The following is a 20,538-nucleotide window of genomic DNA, read 5'->3' as shown; positions in this document are numbered from 1 at the left end:
ACTGTCTTCTCTGGTTGTTGACTAGCAACATAGGCTCCAAATTCCAATAACGCAACATAATCATTAATTAAGCCTTGCATGGGCAAACCACAGCCACAACCCCCGTAGGAGTACTACTATTTCTCCGTTTTTCAGATATTCACCATGATTATATATAACCCAATTTTTAATGGGAGGGGTGAGTTTCTCTCTAGCTAGTAGTCTTGGTACCTTTTTTAGTGAACTTGGTATTATTCATCAAATTATTTGTGTTGATATTTTTCAACAAAATAGAGTTTTTGAGTGAAAAAATAAAATTCTAAATTATTGAGATAACTCGTTTCTTAATAATTGATATGCAAGTTCCTAACCTACTCATTTCATACTAGATTTATATTGTACTTGTGATTGTGTAAAAAATTGTCAACCCTTATCAACAATGAATATAAATACCGAGAGAGACTTCAACGTGTAGATTTCAATTCAACTAATTTGGTCCAGATATTAGAAGATTCCACCAGACTTTCAATTGCGAAAAGGACTAATTATTCTAGATGATCATGGGTGTACGTATCATACTTTTGTGTTCTTGAGTTACGATTTTTGCACTTTGTAATAATATTCAATATTATGCTTCTGTGTTCATGAGTTGTGACTTTTGCATTTTTAAATAATACTTCGATATACTTATGTTTTTTTGAGTTGCATCTTTTGCACTTTTTTTTCAGTAATATTTTGATATACGTACTGCTGCATGTGTTCTTAAATTGTGACTTTTACACTTGTAAATTTTACAAGTATATCGAAAAATTATTTTTAGTTGCGATTTTTTTCACTTTTTAATAATATTTGGATTACTAAATGTCACCTAAGCAACCTAAATTGGATCCACCGCTGTTTTTAATAATTCCAAACATACTTTTCAACGCTCAACAACTTCACGGCAAAGCTGGCACTTGTCCAAGGTGAGGAGAGAATATGAAGACACGAGTTTCCCACGTGTATGCAGCAGATTGTAATGGCTATAAGTCTTATGAAATGCATATCTGAACCCCTTTTCAAAACAAAAAAAAAAATCTAGAAGGTACGTAAGAAACCGGCCGTCTCCACTATAAGTCTAGAAACAAAGTAGAAAGCAACGCCTTAGAAAGTAGAAACCTAACTGTAACACTCATGAGTCATGTCCTATATATTAATTAAGAAGATGAGTAATTTAGATAGATTTTGTAATTTGAAAAGACACTCAGAAGTTTTAAGTCTTGCATTTCTTTTTTAGTAGGTGAGACTGGAATCAAAAAAATTTGTGAAGGAGAGCGAACTTGCGAGGACGTAATTGAATGGCGAGGACATGTAGTGGCCATGAAAGGTATGGTTCTGTTTGCTCGCAATCCCCGGTATACAGTCAATTATTGAAGCTAAAAGGAAACATCAATATCCTATGTGGTCTCCACTGTACCCACTAAGTCCATTTAATTATTATATTAATTAATTATGTCGACAACGACGACGTCCCTCACTTTCCACTGATACAAAACTTGCATAATGAGTTGAATGGACATCTTTGCCCGTGATCGAATTGATAGAATTCATAATCATATAGAAATAGAAATAAATTGTGGAAATAAAATAAATGAGAGATGAAGATTTTAACGTAGTTCGGTCAACAAATCAAATCATAATCAAATTATTAAATTAGGCTAATCTAATCTTCATCAATCATAATCAAATCGCTAACTTTAGGTTCATTCAAATATATTCTAACATCCTCCCTCAAACTCAAGGTGGAAGATCCTGAAATCTTGAGTTTGATTTTTTTTTTTTTTTTTTTTTTTTTGAGATAGCAAAATAATGCAAAAGAGGGCCATCTATGGGCTAAAAAAGAGACCCAACTTTGGGCTAAAGTGAGAGTCAACTGTAAGCTAAAGTAGGCTTGGGTTTTAAACAATACCACATAGCCAAATAAAAAGAGAGACAACTTTGGGCTGAAGTACTAAGAGCTAGCTATGGGTTGAAATGGCCTAGAATTTAAACAATACCACATAGCCGAGCAAAAATAGGCCAACTATGGGCCAATGGATGGGCAACTTGGCCACTTTTGAATTTTGGTGGGCAACTTGGGCCTATTTATTTATTTTTTTTGAAAATGACTCTATTTACATAAGTTGGGATAAGAATAACCTTATTCCCGTAATCAAACAACTCCTGATATAACAACTAAACAAAAATATCATATTCCTAAACTAGAATACGAATAACTTTGCACTTAAGTGAGGATAACTCACACCTGGAACCAAATGCACTTCATCTTCTTCAAATTCTTATCTCACATAAGGCCTTTTTCTTCTATTCTCTCTAAGCAAAGATCGACTGAATGGAGGTTGGAAGATCAATGGCACGGCTGGAATGGTGGCAGGCGGCGCCGGCAGGTTGTTGTGCGGCTGAAGGGAGCAGGGGCTTCACAGGCTTGGATGGTGGCGGTGATTGGATGGGGCCAACAGGAAACGGGGCTGGGATGCTGGATCCAGTAGTAACGGTGGCCTCTGGACAGTTGGGTGTTGGTGGAGATTCCAAAGGTGAACGACGCCCTGCAGTTCTACAAGGCTGTGTTAGGTGTTGAGGAAGGTGCGACGGCTGGGCAGCGAAGGGCTGGTCTTCGACTGGCTTGGCGGCGATGAGCTGGATGGAGCCATGGAAGGCTAGATATAGCGTGGGAACCACTGGACTGTGAGCGGGAATGGAAGACGGTGGTTGGCGGCGTTCACTCAGTGTTGGCGAAGGGGCAGCGGTGGAGTGGGACGCTACCGTGCAATTATTATTATTATTATTATTATTATTATTTGCTTTTTTTCCAAGAAACAAAAATAAATTGAAGGAAAAAAGAAATTTATAGGACCATTAGATTGTACAATGGCGTTAGCCTATTGCTTTGATACCATGATAAAATTCATAATGAAATAAAAATAAAAATAAATTGCGGAAATAAAATAAATGAGAGACAAAAATTTTAACGTGGTTCGGTTAACGACTTATATCCACAGATAAATCCCAAAGAGCTAAATTAAGCTCTTATTGAATGATTGTTTACAATACAGAATGCTTTATTTATAGAACTTACACATAAATATAATTTTAATAAAATCTCCTAATTTAAGGTGATCAAATTATAATTAAATCTCTAAATTAAGTTAATCTAATCTTTATCAATCATAATCAAATTTTCAACTTTTCCACGCAACCAATCCTCGAATGCCGAGGAAGGAGTGAATCTAATAGCAACTAGCCGCAAAGTTGTAAGTGACCAAAAGGAAATTAAGGAAAGTTAGATAATAAAAGACAAACCAAATGGATTAGACAAGGACACCCTTCACATCTTCCTCTTTTCCATGTTTTTTATTTTGTCTTTTTCTTAAAAAAATATTAAAGCATATATGCATACAGGGACGGAGCCAGCCTGGCAGGGGCATGGCTGAAAAAATTTTATAGGCATGGGCCCATTAACAAAAAAAAAAAAAAAAAACCCATAAAAAATTGTTTCTACCATAAATCTTTTTTTTTTTTTTTTTTGTCATTTGGGGCGGAGCGGGGTGGCCTAGTCCCCCCTTCCTCCGTCCCTGAATGCATATACGCCCATCATGAACAGCACATTAGAGTACTGATTGTGATTGTGGGACATTCATGAACTGTGACATTAGAGTCTGATTGTGATAAGGCCTTGGCCTTTTTTCTTTGTTCTTTCTTCTTTTTTTTCAAGGGGAAAAAACAGGGAAAGGGTTAATTATATAAAAAGAATGAATTGTATTTTGGACTTTTAGTTTATTAAAATATGAAATTTTGAACAATTGAGATCGAGATGAAAATTAGGATGGCTTTAATTATATAAAAAGAAGAAGAAAATAATGGCATGTACTGATAAGGAATTAAGACACATGATTAATAAAACGAAAAAAGAGTTTCACACGTACGCCATATCCCTTCTGTGACTGATTTCTCAAAATCATCCCAACCGGCATCCATTGCTTTTGACGTAGAAACCTCCACATTTTAGCTTCCCACCGCCACCATTGCTTTAGATGTTAGCACGTATGGAGGTGATTTTGAGAAACTTATAGTAGCATATGAAGGTTCAAATGCATCTAGGCCATTGGTTTTTATGCATGCTATTAATTATGAGTAATTTTAGAAGGTCTACTTGTTTATTACTTGTGTCCTACTAAGAATGATATGACTATTAAAATCATCTATTTGATCAAAATTCAATAATGATCAATCACAAGCCTAATGGTCATTTTAATGGCCATATCATTCTTAGTAGGACATAAGTAGAGCACAAATAGACTACTTAAAATTACTCATTAATTATTGACGTTGAGGAGCTACGATGGATGTGAGAGAAAAGGGATGATTTTACTTTCACATTTTGAAGTGCATACTTCCTTATGTGAAAGTAAAATTTATTATTAGATCCAATATTATTTAATAATGTGGAATCCAGTGTTTGTAGTATAAAGCCTCAACTTTTTTTTTTTTTTTTTAACTGAAAAGACAGAGCCCCCCCTTCTCACATTGATCGGCTGTGTATGATTTTTTAACAAGAAGGGTAAACTTTTTTTTTTTTTTTTTTTTTTCATGTCCTTTGAGTTATTTATTTAATAAAAAATGGGTAAAATATTTCAATAATATGCTTTAGGTTAGTATCATAATGTTACGTCACTGGGATTATTGAGAACGTGTAGGTGTAAGATGAACGGGCAATACTGCAACATTGATTTTCGTGAGCTTGTCTATGATGGCGGCCGGATAGGATAATTTATTTTGATAACAATAGGATAAATACGAAAGACACTGAACCCTCCCAAACAACTAAATAATTGAAATATTGATAATATTATTCATCAATTCACTGCTTAAAATAGTGTTAATTACAAGACACTGTAATTAAAACAAAGTAGATGAAATACATTGGTTTTCAACCACATATATTTACAATTAAATACTACTACTACTACTAAACCATGCATTGATCGAGGATGCATCCTCTTATTCTAGGAATCCTTCTACTGCATATCAACGTGTATGATTCCTGCCACGTAACACATAGGTACCGTACCCCAATAGCCTAAAATGTAAAAATCAAAGCATAACGGCAAAATCCTTATGCATACTATTAATTATGAAATAGTAATATTATTTAGTAAAATGTTATACGGATGCTATACAATTTAATGACGTATTAGTGAAAATCAGTCTTTAGATCAGCACTTGTAAAAAAAAAAGGATTAAAGGCTGATTTTTACTCTCACATCATCCTAATTGTATGACAATCGTATAATAATTAATAAATAACATAGTTTGCATTTTAGCTATCAAATATTTAATCAAGCCATGCATATACTTGAGCAGGAAGGCGTGGAGTGAGATGGACTTCAACTGGTGTAAGTTTTTGGTTGGTAAGTCCGACTTTCTCAGTCATGTCCATAGGCTCATTTGATGGGGTTGCAATATCAAAAGCGTGCAACAAGGTAGCAAATGTGAGTTGCATAACTTGCAAGGCTAATGAGATTCCGGGGCATATCCTTCTACCGGCGCCAAATGGTGTCAACTCAAAATGTTGGCCCTTAACATCAATACCCTTATGAGTTGTAAAAAATCTTTCTGGCTGGAACTCATTTGGATTAGACCACACATGTGGGTCTCGATGGATCTTTGAAAGATTAACAAGGAGTCGGGTGCCTCTTGGAATGTGGTAGCCAGCCAAAGTGCAGTCTTCAGTGGACTCATGCGGGATAGTGAGCGCTCCAGCAGGATATAAACGCATACTTTCTTTGATGATAGCTTGGAGATAGACCAGGTTTTTGATGTCTGATTCCTTTACTTGTCTCTCTTTGCCAACCTGGACATCTAATTCTTGTTGTGCTTTCTTTACGACTTCTTGATTGTTAAGAAGGAGAGAGAGAACCCATGTCATTGTTACTTGTGTTGTATCAGCGCCTCCTAACATAAGGGCCTGCAAAAGCACCAAAGTTGAAGCATTAGATGGTCAGGTTAAAAAGATTGAGATGATCATTCATGGTTTTTTTAGACTAGCTATTCTTCACACTAATTTTAGAATTATGATTATCTCCATTTCATTTGAATTGGATAATATCCAGTTCATTTTAACTGGAAAGGATCCTATTCCCTAATTTCATACTAGGTAACATAATATATTTTAAGTATTTTTTATTTATTTATTTTTAAAAGACGGACATGAAAAGTCACTTAAAACATACTCATTCATTTGATATAAGTATAATAAATAGATGTGAATAATAAAAAAAACCAATACCTCCCTCAAAGTGTTAAGACAATTATTGTTTTGCTTGTTATTTTCTCATCATGAACTTGATCGATCAAGATGGTTACCAAACAAACCATAAACTCTATGATGCTTATGCCAATGCCTATTTGATAGTAGTTGATGAATGACAATTTCTGATCTGGTTAACAAAATAACCATGTTCATAATAGTTATAGGGTATATCAAAAGGTTACCACACATGTAGCTTTAGTGATTGTATCAGCATCATAATCGGCGATCTTTTCGTCACTATCAACAGCAGACAACATCACATCCATAAAGTCTTGGGGTTCCTTTGCCTCACTAGACACCTTCCTTTGCTTATGTTCTTGTAACCAACCTTCAATGATATGATCAAATTCTTTCGCAGTACGCTTCATGGCCCTCTCGTACCCTCCAAAGTCCAACCACCTCAGGTAAGGAAGCGCATCTGCTACCACAACCGTACCACTCAACTCAAAGAATTCTTTTAATGTATTCCGACATTGATCGTTAAATTCATTCTCATCCTTTCTTGCAGTCCCAAAAAATCGCTTCCCTACAACCATCCTAAATACAACATTTAGGGCTATGGACTCAAACCATCTCTTCATCTCTACCAACATGTTGTTGTTCTTCACCCACAGCTCATATATCTCTTTCACAGATGTATTTATCTCAGACTCTCGGATGTGTTTGAGCATCTCAAGGCGGTGGCTTGAGAGGACCTCCACGGTGGCTATTTTACGCATTTGGCGCCAGTAAGGACCGTAAGGGCTAAGTATAAACAATGCATAGTTGTAGCCCATGAGTTCTGAAGCTATAGCTTTTGGACGGTTGGCAAAGGCTTTGTCGTTTGTGGTGAAGCACTCTTTAGCTATCTCCCAACTGTTCACCATCACAGCACGATGCACTCCCAGCCAGATAGTGAAGATGGATCCATATTTATCGGCCATGTTACCCAATGTAATATGGGCTGGTTTTGTCCCTCCTAATAGGTGGAGGTGGCCAATCAAAGGCCACGCGCCACCAGCTTCTGGTGGAAGTGTTGTTTTACGAGAATTGATTTTGGGTCTTCTCAGTATCCATAATAGAAAGAAGAGGAAGAGAAAAAAGGCGAGGATAGTGGCCATGAAAGTTGTTGAGAATGCCTGAGGAAAGATCATAATACTTAGATCTGTATGGAGTATGGAGGTTTTGGGAGAAGAGGTATGATTCTTTTGCACGCAATCCCTGGTATATATATATATATATATATTCAATCATTCAGCCTAATAATTTAATACGTCAATAATGATATATAGTGTTGAAAAGAATGGTAACTAATTCAGGTCATGATAGATCATTTCCTCTTATTTTAATAGGAGAATTAGTTAATTATATTTGAAGTATTTAATGGGAAAAAAATAATGTTTAGATATAACTAACTAAATATTTTCCTACCATCCCCTCCTCCTAATAAAGTGGCCTTAAATGAACAATGCAGATATATTGGCAATGATGATAGTTTTATCCTTGGAAGATCACGTGACCCGGCCGCATTGTTTTTTATATATCTAATATCACCATATATATCGGTTTTGGAGACAAGGTGGGATTGGTTTCACACCATGCGAGATCAATCAAATAAAAGAATTGTGGTGAATCTGGCATGAAAATGTCTTGTTAGAGCATTATTTGCGGCCTAACAAAAATTATTTTTTTGTTATTTTGGTGAGTCAATTTAATGAAAAAGTCTTAAAACCTTCATTTTCGATCTCATCAATTTGACCCCAAAAAAATAGTGAGTGAGAATAGTACTCACTATTAATAGTGAATACTATTCACTCACCAAATAAATAAAAAAATGGTTTATCTTTCCCCATTTTTTTTTGTTTCTCTCTCCTCCTTTAATAGTTAAAGAAATGGGAAACTTCACTTACCTTCAAAATTTTGCGCTTTTTGCAGACACCCTCCATTGTTCAAAAACTCTTACTTTGATGTATCAAATTTTTATTTTCTTTTACTTTGCTCATTCTGTTAGGATTTTGCAGTTAAATCAAATGATGAAATGAATTAAAGTCCTTTATACCCCTAAATTTTTTTAAATTCCAAATTTACCCTTATTTATAAATAAAAAATTATTATTATAATATTAGGAAAATTTTCAGTTTAGCTCCCTGAACTTCTAGCTGATTTTACAAACCTCCGCTCAACTTTCAAATCTCTCACGTTGGACCCCTAAACTTTGACTTACTCTCACTTAGGACCCGTTTGTTAGTTTTCAACGTTAAACTCAAATGGTTTGACTTTTTATGTCCATTATACCCTCACCCAGTCCATTATAAATTTTGAAAACACTCAAAACTACAACACTCACCCCCAGCCCAAAATGACACCATTTTGAGCATCTATTTTTTTTAAAAAAAATAAAATAAAAAGAAAAAAGAAAATCGGATCGGGGTGGCTAGAAGCCAAAAGGGGGTGGCCGAACCACCCCATTTTTGGCCAACCATGGCCGGTCTGGGGGTGGTCGAACCACCCCCATGGCCAAGGGGGTGGCCTGGCCGCCCCCAATTAAAAGGCCAAAAAAAAAAAAAAAAACAGAATGGGTTTTGGGCTTTTGGGGGTGGCCGGACCACCCCCTAGGGCCTGTGGATGGTTTCAGCCACCCCCATACCGGCCATAGGGGAAAAGTAGAATGAAATCAAAGTTAAATACACTAAAGTGAGAGATTTTGAACAATGGAAGGGTGTTCGCAAAAAGCGCGAAAGTTCGTAAGGGGTAAGTAAAGTTTCCCCTTAAAGAAATAATAATCAGATCTTTGAAAAATAATATTTAAGTGGAATAGTCAAAGTGAATTGTTAAAATAGTGAGGCTGTTGGGATGCTCTAAAAAAGTGAATAATTAAAATAGAAAAAATGTATTTTTTGTTATTTTAGTGAGTAAAATTTGGTGAGGCCACTAATAATGCTTTTATCTAAAAATATTGTTTGACATCACATTACAACCCATTTTTTATGCGATTCCACAAGTTATATGCATAGAATTTTCAGTAAATGTTTTTATTTTTATTTTTATTTTGTTTATGTTTTTTTGTTTTTTCTGGTCGTTTAAGGTGCCTGTTAATATAGGGTAGTTTTTATTTTCATCATATATACTTTTCACAAAAAATTCAAAAACCACTTAGCAGTTTTGCCTTACCTTTCTGGAAGCTTCAAGTACTTCTGTGGAGGGCGTGCAGTGATATCTTGCCCACTTTGAGCAATCTATCAAGGAGAGGTCTTGTGAAAGACGAGCTTTTTCCATTCTGTTGTGGTGAGCAACAAACGGTGGCCCATGTTCTGTGCGTGGCTAAATCCAGCGGCAAGAGACGTGTGGAGTGTGAGTGGACGAAAATTTCAGAAAAGCACTTGTGAAATATTGGTTGGCAGATATATGCAAGAAATTTCGAATGTAGGCGTGCGTGAGTACTTCTCTTTTTGATAAAAATATTGGTTGGCAGATATAAGTTGAGATAGAGATTAAATTGGTTAGAATAACAATCTAAAAAAGAAAAAAGAAAAAGAAGAAAAATGGAGGGTATTGTGAGTATATATATCTTCATATTAATAAACTACATAGACTTTTGAGATAGAGTGGTTTTCAAATCTATATTTTAATGTACTCGATCTTGTCTTGTTTGACTATCTTAATATATCTCACCCTAACATATATAGGGGACGATGAAAACTAAGATAATGATGTTCTAGACATTAAAAAGATAACAACACGTACGAAACTTTAGCTGGACCATGTATCCAACCTACCTAGGCCTGTAGTTCTCCATTCAAGCCAGGGGATGAGTTTTTTGGTTAGGACGTACGTAATTTATCATGTTGTGGATGAGAGTGGAGGGCACCTCTTATTGGCTTTTGCGTCTAGTTGCATTTTTTCAAGAAACATCGCATCCCACTTAAAACTCGAACCAGACTAGCTAGCAAATGGGTGTCAATTAATGTTTATGTGTTAAGTTTAAGTTGTGAAAAAATATGAATATAAGATTATATAGATTAATCATAATCTCATTTAATTATGTGGTTGTTTTTTTATTTGGTCTTTTTTTTTTTTCTTCATAATAATGACCATTTTTTTTTAATAAAAAAAAGACCATTTTTATGAAGAAAAATACCATTTTTTCTTAAATATCAAATAAAAAAAGTATCACATATGATGTTATTGCTTTAGAATTTTTTTATTTTTTACTTTGTTTTTTAAAAAATAAAAAATAAGAGAAAAGTTGGGATAAAGTTGTGCCAAAAAGTTGTGCATTTATCATTTCTCATATTTCATATACTTTATTCTTCTTTTTTTTTTGACATGTCCACACAAAGCAAAGGGGAGGGGGATTCGAATTAATAACCTCGATTTCGTGAGGCGTGGTCCACAACCCATTTGCGACTTTTAGCTTTCTTTAATAATTCCACTCTCAACAGTACTACTCAACTGCTTCACAAAAGCAACAAGACTAAAAAGAAACCGTCTCCACTAGAAACAAAGTAGAAAGCTAAGTTAAAACTCCGTTTTGTTTTACTTCTCTAATATTTTCATTTTCGCAACGTTTTATTTTTATTTGTTTAATTTACTATTTGGATTACAAAAATTAAAATATTAGAAAAGGTGAAAAATGGTGATAATTTGAGGAAGGAAACGTGGTCATGACAAAGATAAGGTAAAAAGCAACGATGGATCAGTTTTCGAAGTTGGTAAGTGTATTGAGATCTCCTAAAATTTTTTTAAAATTTAAGATTTTTAAATTCATAAATCTCAGCCGTTCATCTCATCTAAGGAGATAAAATAAGATATGTTTCAACATTTAATGAGGAAACTACTAAAGCTATGCTTCATTCGAATTAGGATCTTCCGATAATATCTCATTAGTTGTATTTGGGGGTATTTTTGTCCCCTCAACAAGTGAAAAAACAAAAATATCCCTCCATTATAACTAACTGGAGAGGATCCTGTTCCGCTTCCTTGATGGTAGAGTTCTCATTAAATTTTCTCATTAAAAGCTAAAACATGACTTATTTTATACCCTTAGATGAGATGAACGATGAAATTTATAAATTTGATAATCTCAAATTTAAAAAGAATTATAGGGAATTTCAATATGTAATTCTCCCAAGATAAAGAAGAACCCAAGCCAGAAAATGGGAGCCGTTGAGGAAATTACAATCACTTCTGACTTGGCTCTCAAAATTCAAAAAAATGGTACTTATTTTCTCACAAGATAAAGAAGAAGCCGTGGAGTAATTATTTTTCTTCCAAGATAAAGAAGAACCCAAGCTAGAAAATGGGAATTCTATGTCATACAATAACATAAGCACACGACCATTGGTAGCGGAAATTACAATCCCTTCTGTGACTGATTGATTTCTCAAAATCATCCCAGCCGGCAACCATTGCTTTTGACGTAAAAAACCTCCACATTTTAGCTTCCCACCGCCACCATTGCTTTAGATGTTAACACGTTCGGAGGTGATTTTGTGTCTTGAGAATTTGTGGTACAATATTCCAATACTATGGTTTAGGTTATATAGTATCATAATATTACGTCACTGACTCACTGGGATTGAGATGAACGGGCAATGCTGCAACATTGATCTTCGTGAGCTTGTCTATGATGGCGGCCGGATAAGATAATTTATTTTTGATAACAATAGGGTAAATAGTAACGAGACACTCTGAACCCTCCAAAACAACTAAATAATTGAAATATTAATAATATTATTCATCAATTCCCTGCTTAAATAAGTGTTACAAGACACTGTAATTAAAACAAAGTAGATGAACTACATTGGTTGTCAACTATATATATTTATAAATACGACTACTATTAAACCATTGAGGATATACCCTCTTATTCTAGAATTCTAATGAGGAGATATCCTCTTATTTTAGGAATCCTTCTACTGCATGCCAACTAGCTAGTATGATGGCCTGCCACGTAACACATAGCTAGTACAATACCTCAATAGCCTAAAATGCAATTTTTTTTTTAGAAAAAAATGGAAAAATCCTTTTGCATACTATTAATTATGAAAGACTAATGTTATTTAGCAAAATATTATACACATGCTATACAATTTAATGACGTATTAGTGAAAATCAGTCTTTGGATCAGCACTAGTAAAAGAAAAGAACCAAAGACTGATTTTTACTGGCACATCACCTAATTGTATGACAATCGTACAACAATATTACTAAATAGCATAATTTGCATTTTAGTTATCAAATATCTAATCAAGCCATGCATATACTTGAGCAGGAAGGCGTGGAGTGAGATGGACTTCAATTGGTGTAAGTTTCTGGTTGGTAAGTCCAACTTTCTCAGTCATGTCCACAGGCTCATTTGATGGGGTTGCAATATCAAAAGCATGCAACAAGGTAGCAAATGTGAGTTGCATAACTTGCAAGGCAAATGAGACTCCGGGGCACATCCTTCTACCGGCACCAAATGGTGTTAATTCAAAATGCTGGCCTTTAACATCAATACCCTTATGGGTTGAAAGAAATCTTTCTGGCTGAAATTCATTTGGATTAGACCACACATGTGGGTCTCGATGCATCTTTGAAAGATTAACAATGAGTCGCGTGCCTTTTGGAACATGGTAGCCAGCCAAAGTGCAGTCTTCAGTGGACTCGTGCGGGATAGTGAGCGCTCCGGCAGCGTATAAACGCGTACTTTCTTTGATGATAGCTTGGAGATAAACTAAGTTTTTGATGTCTGATTCCTTTACTTGTCTTTCTCTACCAACCTGGACATCTAACTCTTGTTGTGCTTTCTTTAAGACTTCTTGGTTGTTAAGAAGGAGAGAAAGAACCCATGTCATTGTTACTTGTGTTGTATCTGTGCCCCCTAAGATAACGGCCTACAAAAGCACCAAAGTTGAAGCATTAGATGGTTAGGCTAAAAATATTGAGGTGATCATGCATGTTTCAAAAGCACCAAAATTAAATGCCAAGTAACTATTAATAAGAATAACAAAAAATAAAAACAATAGTAATGTTTTATAACGTGGTCCTAAGTCCACCTTAAGACAAAAGAAAATTAATATATATTTTTTTAGACTAGCTATATTCTCCACACTAATTTCATACTAGGCGACATAATGTATTTAAAGCGGTTTTTCTTTTATTTATTATTTAAATGACTAACACAAAAAATCACTTAAAACATGCTGATTTTAAATAAATAGATGTGAATGATAAAATAAGCGAACACTCCCCTCATAGTGTTAAGACAATTATTGTTTTGCTTGTTATTTTCTCATCATGAATTTGATCAAGATGGTTACCAAACAAACCATAAACTCTATGATGCCTATGCCTATGCCTATTTGATAGTAGTCGATCGATGAATGACAATTACTCTGGTTAGCAAAATTATCATGTTCATAATAGTTTTATAGGGTAAATCAAAAGCTTACCAGACATGTAGCTTTAGTGATTGTATCACCATCATAATCGGAGATCTTTTCGTCGCTAGCAACAACAGACAGCATCACATCCATAAAGTCTTGGGGTTCCTTTGCCTCACCGGACAACTTCCTTTGCTTATGTTCTTGTAACCAACCTTTAATCATATGATCAAATTCTTTCGCAGTATGCTTCATGGCCCTCTCGTACCCTCCAAAGTCAAACCACCTCAGGTAAGGAAGTGCATCGGCTACCACAACCGTACCACTCAACTCAAAGACTTCTTTTAATGTATTCCGACACTGATCGTTAAATTCATTCTCATCCTTTCTTGCAGTCCCAAAAAATCGCTTCCCTACAACCATCCTAAATATAATATTTAGGGTTATGGTCCCAAACCATCTCTGCATATCTACCAACATATTGTTGTTCTTCACCCAGAGTTCATACATCTCTTTTATGGATCTATTTACCTCATACTCTCGGATGTGTTTGAGCATCTCAAGGCGGTGGTTTGAGAGGACCTCCACGGTGGCTATTTTACGCACTTGGCGCCAGTAAGGACCGTAAGGGCTAAGTATAAACAAGGCATAGTTGTAGCCCATGAGTTCTGAAGCTATAGCTTTTGGACGGTTGGCAAATGCTTTGTCGTTTGTGGTGAAGCACTCTTTTGCTATCTCCCAACTGCTCACTATGAGAGCACGATGCACTCCTAGCTGGATAGTGAAGATGGGTCCATACTTATCGGCCATGTTACCCAATGTGATATGGGCTGGTTTTGTCCCTCCTAATAGGTGGAGGTGGCCAATCAAAGGCCAGGCGCCACCAGCTTCTGGTGGAAGTGTTGTTTTACGAGCTTTTCTTAGTATCCATAATAGAAAGAAGAGGAAGAGAAAAAAGGCGAGGATAGTGGCCATGAAAGTTGTAGAGGATGCCTGAGGAAAGAGCATAGTACTACTTCTTTATGGACTATGGAGGTTTTCGGAGAAGAGGTATGGTTATGTTGCGCGCAATCCCTGTTATATATATTCAATTATTCAGGCTAATAATTTAATACGTCAATAATATGATAGTGTTGAAAAAGAATCGTAACTAATTGTATAAAGAAGAGAATTTATGGTGAGGGTGAGGTCAGGTCCCTTGAATAAACAATACAGAGAGATTGACAATGAAAGTGATAGATATTAATTATTTAATAGAAAAATAGATAATAGTTTTATCCTTGGAAGGTCATACACATTGTTTATATATATATATATATATAACGGGATGTATCGCCATATGGGATTTTGAGACAAGGTGGAGATGGGAGGATTGGATTAATAAAATAATTGCCGTGAATCTGACATGAAAACGTCGTGTTACCTAGAAAGGGTTGTAGGGCAATCATGAGGGTGTCCCAGGGATCGATGGCGCAAGCTATGCATAGAATTTGCAGTAAATGTTTCTTCTTCTTTTTGTTTGGAGCAATCTTGCTTATAAGAAAAAAAAAATCAGTGTGCAGAATTAATTCGTGAGACAATTAGTGGCTTTTGAGTTCTATTGCCTAAGCATGAACATAAAATGGAGAGACCAGCATGCAAGGAATTTCGAATGTTGGCGTGCATGACTGCTTCTTTTTGATAAAAATATTGGTTGGCAGACATAAGTTGAGATAGAGATTAATTAAAGATGCGTTTTGGGATTATGATTTTGTAAGAATAATCTGCATTTTTAAAAGATACCGCAAAACATAAGGTGTTTGGCATTTCGATTTAAAAAAAAAAACTTAATTTAAATAAATAAAAAAGCAATTTCGCATAACAAATATTTGATAAAAAAAAATAATTTTTAACATCTTTTATCAAACGCATTTATGATTTTAAAAAGTAGTGATTTCAAAAACTCAATTTTTAAAAACATAATTTTTAAAATCGCACTTATTGAATCCAAATCTCAAACGAACTCTAAATTGGTTAAAATAACAATCTAAAAAAAATATATAGAACATTATAAATACATTTATGAGTGTTGTGTTCTCTATCATGATAAAGTATATATACCTAAGTATACCCCAAATCTATTAGTTCAAACTTTTTGGAATAGAGTACTGCGCGCGGTTTTTAAATTTATATCTTAACATGTATCTTCTTTGACTATCTGAATATATCTCTACCTAACATAGGGGATAATGTAACATCCCCAGCCCGTTAAGGCTGAGTTTGCCACTTTTCTTCTTTTACAACAAAAGTTCTTGCAAAGATTTATAAGGTCTATCAGAGTACTTGATTTTAAAGGATACGAAAAATGTATAAAACATTATTCAAGAGATTTTATTACAAGCGAAATTAGAAAACATTAAACTTTAGTTGCGGAATATCATATCGTTACAATAACTTATATGAAAAGACTTTGAAAATTAATAATTATTCCCACCCCATTCCGGCCTCCTATTCCAGCATCCTTTCTACCTGAAAACAAGAAATAAAACTGAATGAGCCCAAAGGGGGCCCAGCAAGTAAAATCCACAACCATAAATAGTTTTACTCCTTGTTCTCAGTTTTGAAAATCGTTTTCACAAATAAATATAATTCTAACCATAATAATATCTGTATGTACGGTTGCATCTCCCGTAACATATACATACTATTACATCTAGTAATAGATCATCGTTGTAAATCATCTTTATAAATCATCATCATAATGCATCATTATAAATAATCTTTTGTAAATCATCATAGCATATCATCGTTGAAAATATAGTATCATTTTCTCATAATAGGCCCATGTACACTATTACCCCTGTGCACGAGGGTTGCGGGTCCTTGTGACCATGGCACTGAACTGTGGCCTCAGCCATGCCCGACCGTCAATTAACTCTTTTTTCTTGGTGCACTCAACGGTCTGTTGATGGAATACCACCTTCTGGCATAGCCTCCTTCAGTGGTTTCGCCTCCATCCGAGTATCGGTACCGAACTCTCATCTTACTTATCTTGGGGCCAAAAATACTCTCCTCCATACATGTGCCCTCATTTCATAAACATTTATCTCATCTCTTGTACTTTTCTTTGTACTTCTTTTGATGCATCTTAGGGCAACATGTAGGAGGGTTTATCATCTTTTTTCTTTCTTATAATCATCATCATTTCTCAACTTTCTTTTCTCAAAATGGAAACCTTTTCAAATATAAACTTGTTGTACTTAGAAAGCGTTTAAATAAATAGAAACTTTCTAGATAATTCTTTTAGAAATCCTTCATGCATGCAACATAACTTCATAATACGTAAATAAAATAATCATTTACAATTTACTAAAGAATGAATAAATAGCATGACATGAAGTAACTTTTAGAAGGGGTAGTGAATTTACTTACCTCTAGACTGAAGCTAAAAGTGGTATGAAGGAATCCAGTTGCTCCAATATGACTAACACCACTAGTATATCTTTTGAAACTAATTTCTAAAGTCCGCTATCTCTTGTGTTCTTTCTTTCTTGTAGCGCTTGGTCTCGCCCTTTCTCTCTCTGTTCTGAGTAAACACTCTTAGAAAGAAGAAAGACCGAGTAAAAAGCGGAAGAAGGAAGAATATATGCAAGAGATGGGAGAGTAGATGAGTTGTGAAAATTGTGAAGGAGAAGAGCTCTATTTATAGGAGAAAATCAAACACTATTCTACCTTCAATTTACAATTATACCCTCATTTTACTATTCTACCTACCCTATACTATTCTACCTACCAATTTCCAATTACCATTCATACAATATCATAAATTTCTCAAGAATTAATATCATTGCCTAATATGAATATTAATATAATCATAGCATCAAATTAATATCTCTAAAATAAGACTTTCAAAATCTGAGGTGCTACATATTTACTATCCTATTATTTCACCAATTACCATTCTCTAATTACCACTCTCATAAATTTCCCAAGAATTAAAATCCTTAGCTACAATGGATATTAAAATAACATCATTATCAAAATAATCTATTTAAATAGCTTTGAAAATTATGGGACACTACAATCTTCCCTCCTTATTAGAATTTCGTCCTCGAAATTAAAACCTATAATATTATCGTCCAATCTTCAAGTTGAGGGATTCAGATTTAAATAATCCTTTCAATCCTTCATCAAAGCCTACTCTCTTTTATCATATTGAAATTTTATCTCCTTCTACTAGGAGTAAATCTTTATTCACAGTCTAAAGTCACGATTTCTGCAATCATTCATCAGTTCACACTAAAATCATACCTCAAAATCTTTTCCATTGTTTCTTTCCAACCTCAATAACAACAATCGAATTATTCATCAACAGTCTACAATCAAGGTTTAAACATCAAATTAATAAATCATGTGATCAATAGTTTATACCTCCAAACATCATAGTCCTCATTTCAAGCCTGCAATAATTTTTTTCGATCTAATTTAATCAATTTTATCAAAAAGGTGTAAAAATCATTCCTGCCTATATTCTCTTTAGTATCTCAGTATTCCAAATCATGCATACGAAATTTAATATGATGCTCTAATAATTATTAACTTCTCACCATCATAAACCTGTAAAAGTAAATAGAACAAACATTCAAACATCATTACATGAATATACCTCAGAAGTGACATCATAATTCGATTCATTCTAAATACACAATTTATTTCTATTTTCTCATCCCAAATCTTGCGTCGATGTTACAATATCAGCAAAATCTCTCTATACTACATCTTTACTTGATAACTCGTAACTCAGCAAAAGAAACTTGAAATTATTAGTCCAACTCAATTTGAAATGCAAGATTCTCATCCATTCTTGACTAATACATGTGGTGCCTTGCTACGCTCTAGAAATTAAATTGATCAGCAAGCAAAGCAAGATATGGGTAAGTTTTCAAGCTGGAAGTTCCAAAGTACACATGCTAAAATCTCTCTCTCTTAGGTCTTGCAAGGTCAAGAAGAGAAAAAGAGAGACTGATAGTCCTGTTGTTTTCCAGAAAAAAAGATTTGATAAGCATTTCAGGACCTGATGTGCATGTGACTCCTTCTGAGACTATCAAAATACCCACATCGGAAGCTCTCTCTCTTCTGTCATGTATGGATACTTGAAGAGAAGAGAGATATTTAGCCTGAGAAGCATGATCAAGGATAATCTTGCTTCATCAGGACATGATCAACGATAATCTTGCTTCAATGGTTTACCACTGAGAGTATAAGGTGTTGGGTTTGTGAATCATGTTGTGATGCTGCATTTTTCTCTTGAGGATACGCTCAACTAGGAGAACAGTCGAGCTTTCATTGTATGGAAGGCTATTAGCAGAAGATCTCAGGTGAAGGGGTATGATCAGAAGGCATGCGTTTGCAATGGAGAAAGAGGTGTGAATTTATATGAAGGGTTTCTGGATAACGAACGAGCGCGTGGTGCTCGTTGGCATGACATTTCATTCAGTTGCCCACGCATGGTATCCGAAGTCGTTGATTGAACAGTGGGTTTGAAAAATGAGCTCAGTCGAATTATGACAGGAGACAAGATCCTACTTTCACGGGATCTTTTGACAAAATTTTCCTCGCGGCCCGAGGTCGCCTAACGCTTTGTTGTTTACTGTTTATTTCACCTGAAGTGAAAAATTCATTTAAAGCCACTCGTCGGCTGCTTCCAGAAACTTCAAAAAAATCTCTTCAGTTTCTGACGCTCAGTCTCTTCTCAGTACTTCATCTCTCCCAATTTCTTCGTATTCTCAACTATTTTTCCTTACTCTCCTAAATATGGGAGTATCATCATCATCCGTTAACAACCTCGATTTGAATATTGCTCCTGCAGCACAACCCATTGTTATGCCTGACGTGCAACCGGATGTGCCTGTTGTTTCCCCTGAAGTGCCTGCTATACATCCCGTCGTACCTATTGCACACCCTAATGAACTTGCTACAAATCCTGATGTATGGCAGCCAACTTTTGCCTTTGACAATCGTCCTATTACTATTCACGATTCTGTCATGCTCCACGATTCTACTGCTGTAGCGGTGGCCAAAGGTTTCGTAATTCCACGGGATCAGACATTGTTAGCTGATAGATCGGATACTGATGCTATTAATGATTCATTGGCGTTCAGTATCCAAGATGCTGCTTTAGTTTCTGACATGGCACAACGTTTGAGTGCCAGAGCTGAAGAGCTGAAAGTCTCAAGAAACCAAATCGGGGTCTTACAGCGACTGCTCAAATACTACAAACGAAAACACATAGATTTGAAGCAGGAGAATGCTCAGCTGAAAAAGATGGTGTTATCTTATGCGGAATACATGGGACCAAAGATGCTAGAAATGGAGAAGAATACCAAACATCTCCAGCGACGGTACGATAAACTTCTGGTCGATGTTCAGGGGTGTTGCAAGTCTCTCCGCACACGCTCTAGTCAGGTACCTCATTAGAAATAAATATTCCCTTTGATAATTCAATTATATAAATATATATGATTCTGCTCATACTAGGTTTTCTCTATGCAGAAATAATTTTCCTGGAGCAGCTCTGAGGAATCATCTGCTCATCATTACCACGTGTCTCTTTATGCAACAAATTCTTTTTTTTTTTTTTTTTTTTTTTGATGGACTCTGGTATGTAATATTATAAGGAGCTTGTTCTCCAAACATTTCTTTTCGTAATCATTCAGTACTCATTCAATATATAATCATCCTGTCATTATAATAACTTCCTTTAAACAAACAATCTGTTTAACAAGTTAATCACTCAATAAAACATCTAAGTATGCACCATCACATGTTATCAACCTCTAAAATACTTTAATATCATTGAACATATATCTTATAAGAGAAATTTAG

General features: G+C 35.1%; 3 protein-coding genes across 3 annotated transcripts; all 3 read right to left on the bottom strand.

The window, feature by feature from the left end:
* Positions 1–2,331: 2,331 nt before the first annotated feature.
* LOC132183931 (early nodulin-like protein 1) lies at positions 2,332–3,993 on the bottom strand. Its single transcript, XM_059597400.1, has 2 exons — positions 3,942–3,993; positions 2,332–2,777 (listed from the first exon to the last, which is right to left on the bottom strand). Exons 1-2 carry the CDS (start codon positions 3,991–3,993, stop codon positions 2,332–2,334), a joined length of 498 nt encoding a protein of 165 aa, XP_059453383.1.
* Positions 3,994–5,273: 1,280 nt separating this feature from the next.
* Positions 5,274–7,461, bottom strand: LOC132185001 (cytochrome P450 CYP82D47-like). The gene is made up of 2 exons (XM_059598818.1): positions 6,511–7,461; positions 5,274–5,983 (listed from the first exon to the last, which is right to left on the bottom strand). Exons 1-2 carry the CDS (start codon positions 7,459–7,461, stop codon positions 5,351–5,353), a joined length of 1,584 nt encoding a protein of 527 aa, XP_059454801.1. The 3' UTR covers positions 5,274–5,350.
* A 4,598-nt stretch (positions 7,462–12,059) lies between these two features.
* Positions 12,060–14,702, bottom strand: LOC132184733 (cytochrome P450 CYP82D47-like). Its single transcript, XM_059598468.1, has 2 exons — positions 13,744–14,702; positions 12,060–13,185 (listed from the first exon to the last, which is right to left on the bottom strand). The coding sequence occupies exons 1-2, from the start codon at positions 14,680–14,682 to the stop codon at positions 12,553–12,555; spliced, it is 1,572 nt and encodes a 523-aa protein (XP_059454451.1). The 5' UTR covers positions 14,683–14,702; the 3' UTR covers positions 12,060–12,552.
* Between the last annotated feature and the right edge of the window lie 5,836 nt (positions 14,703–20,538).

Source organism: Corylus avellana, chromosome ca6 (assembly GCF_901000735.1).
Source record: "Corylus avellana chromosome ca6, CavTom2PMs-1.0".
NCBI lineage: Eukaryota > Viridiplantae > Streptophyta > Magnoliopsida > Fagales > Betulaceae > Corylus > Corylus avellana.
Note: the sequence above shows the minus strand (reverse complement) of the source record. Positions and strands in the feature narration are given on the sequence as shown.

Excerpts from the sequence above, each read along its gene's own strand:
- LOC132183931 (XM_059597400.1), bottom strand. The coding sequence starts at position 3,993 with ATGGATGCCGGTTGGGATGATTTTGAGAAATCAGTCACAGAAGGGATA. Across the intron at positions 2,778-3,941 it reads AGTCACAGAAGGGATATGGC|CGTCCCACTCCACCGCTGCC; the intron begins GTACGTGTGAAA and ends ATTGCACGGTAG.
- LOC132184733 (XM_059598468.1), bottom strand. The coding sequence starts at position 14,682 with ATGCTCTTTCCTCAGGCATCCTCTACAACTTTCATGGCCACTATCCTC. Across the intron at positions 13,186-13,743 it reads TCACTAAAGCTACATGTCTG|GCCGTTATCTTAGGGGGCAC; the intron begins GTAAGCTTTTGA and ends GTGCTTTTGTAG.
- LOC132185001 (XM_059598818.1), bottom strand. The coding sequence starts at position 7,461 with ATGATCTTTCCTCAGGCATTCTCAACAACTTTCATGGCCACTATCCTC. Across the intron at positions 5,984-6,510 it reads TCACTAAAGCTACATGTGTG|GCCCTTATGTTAGGAGGCGC; the intron begins GTAACCTTTTGA and ends GTGCTTTTGCAG.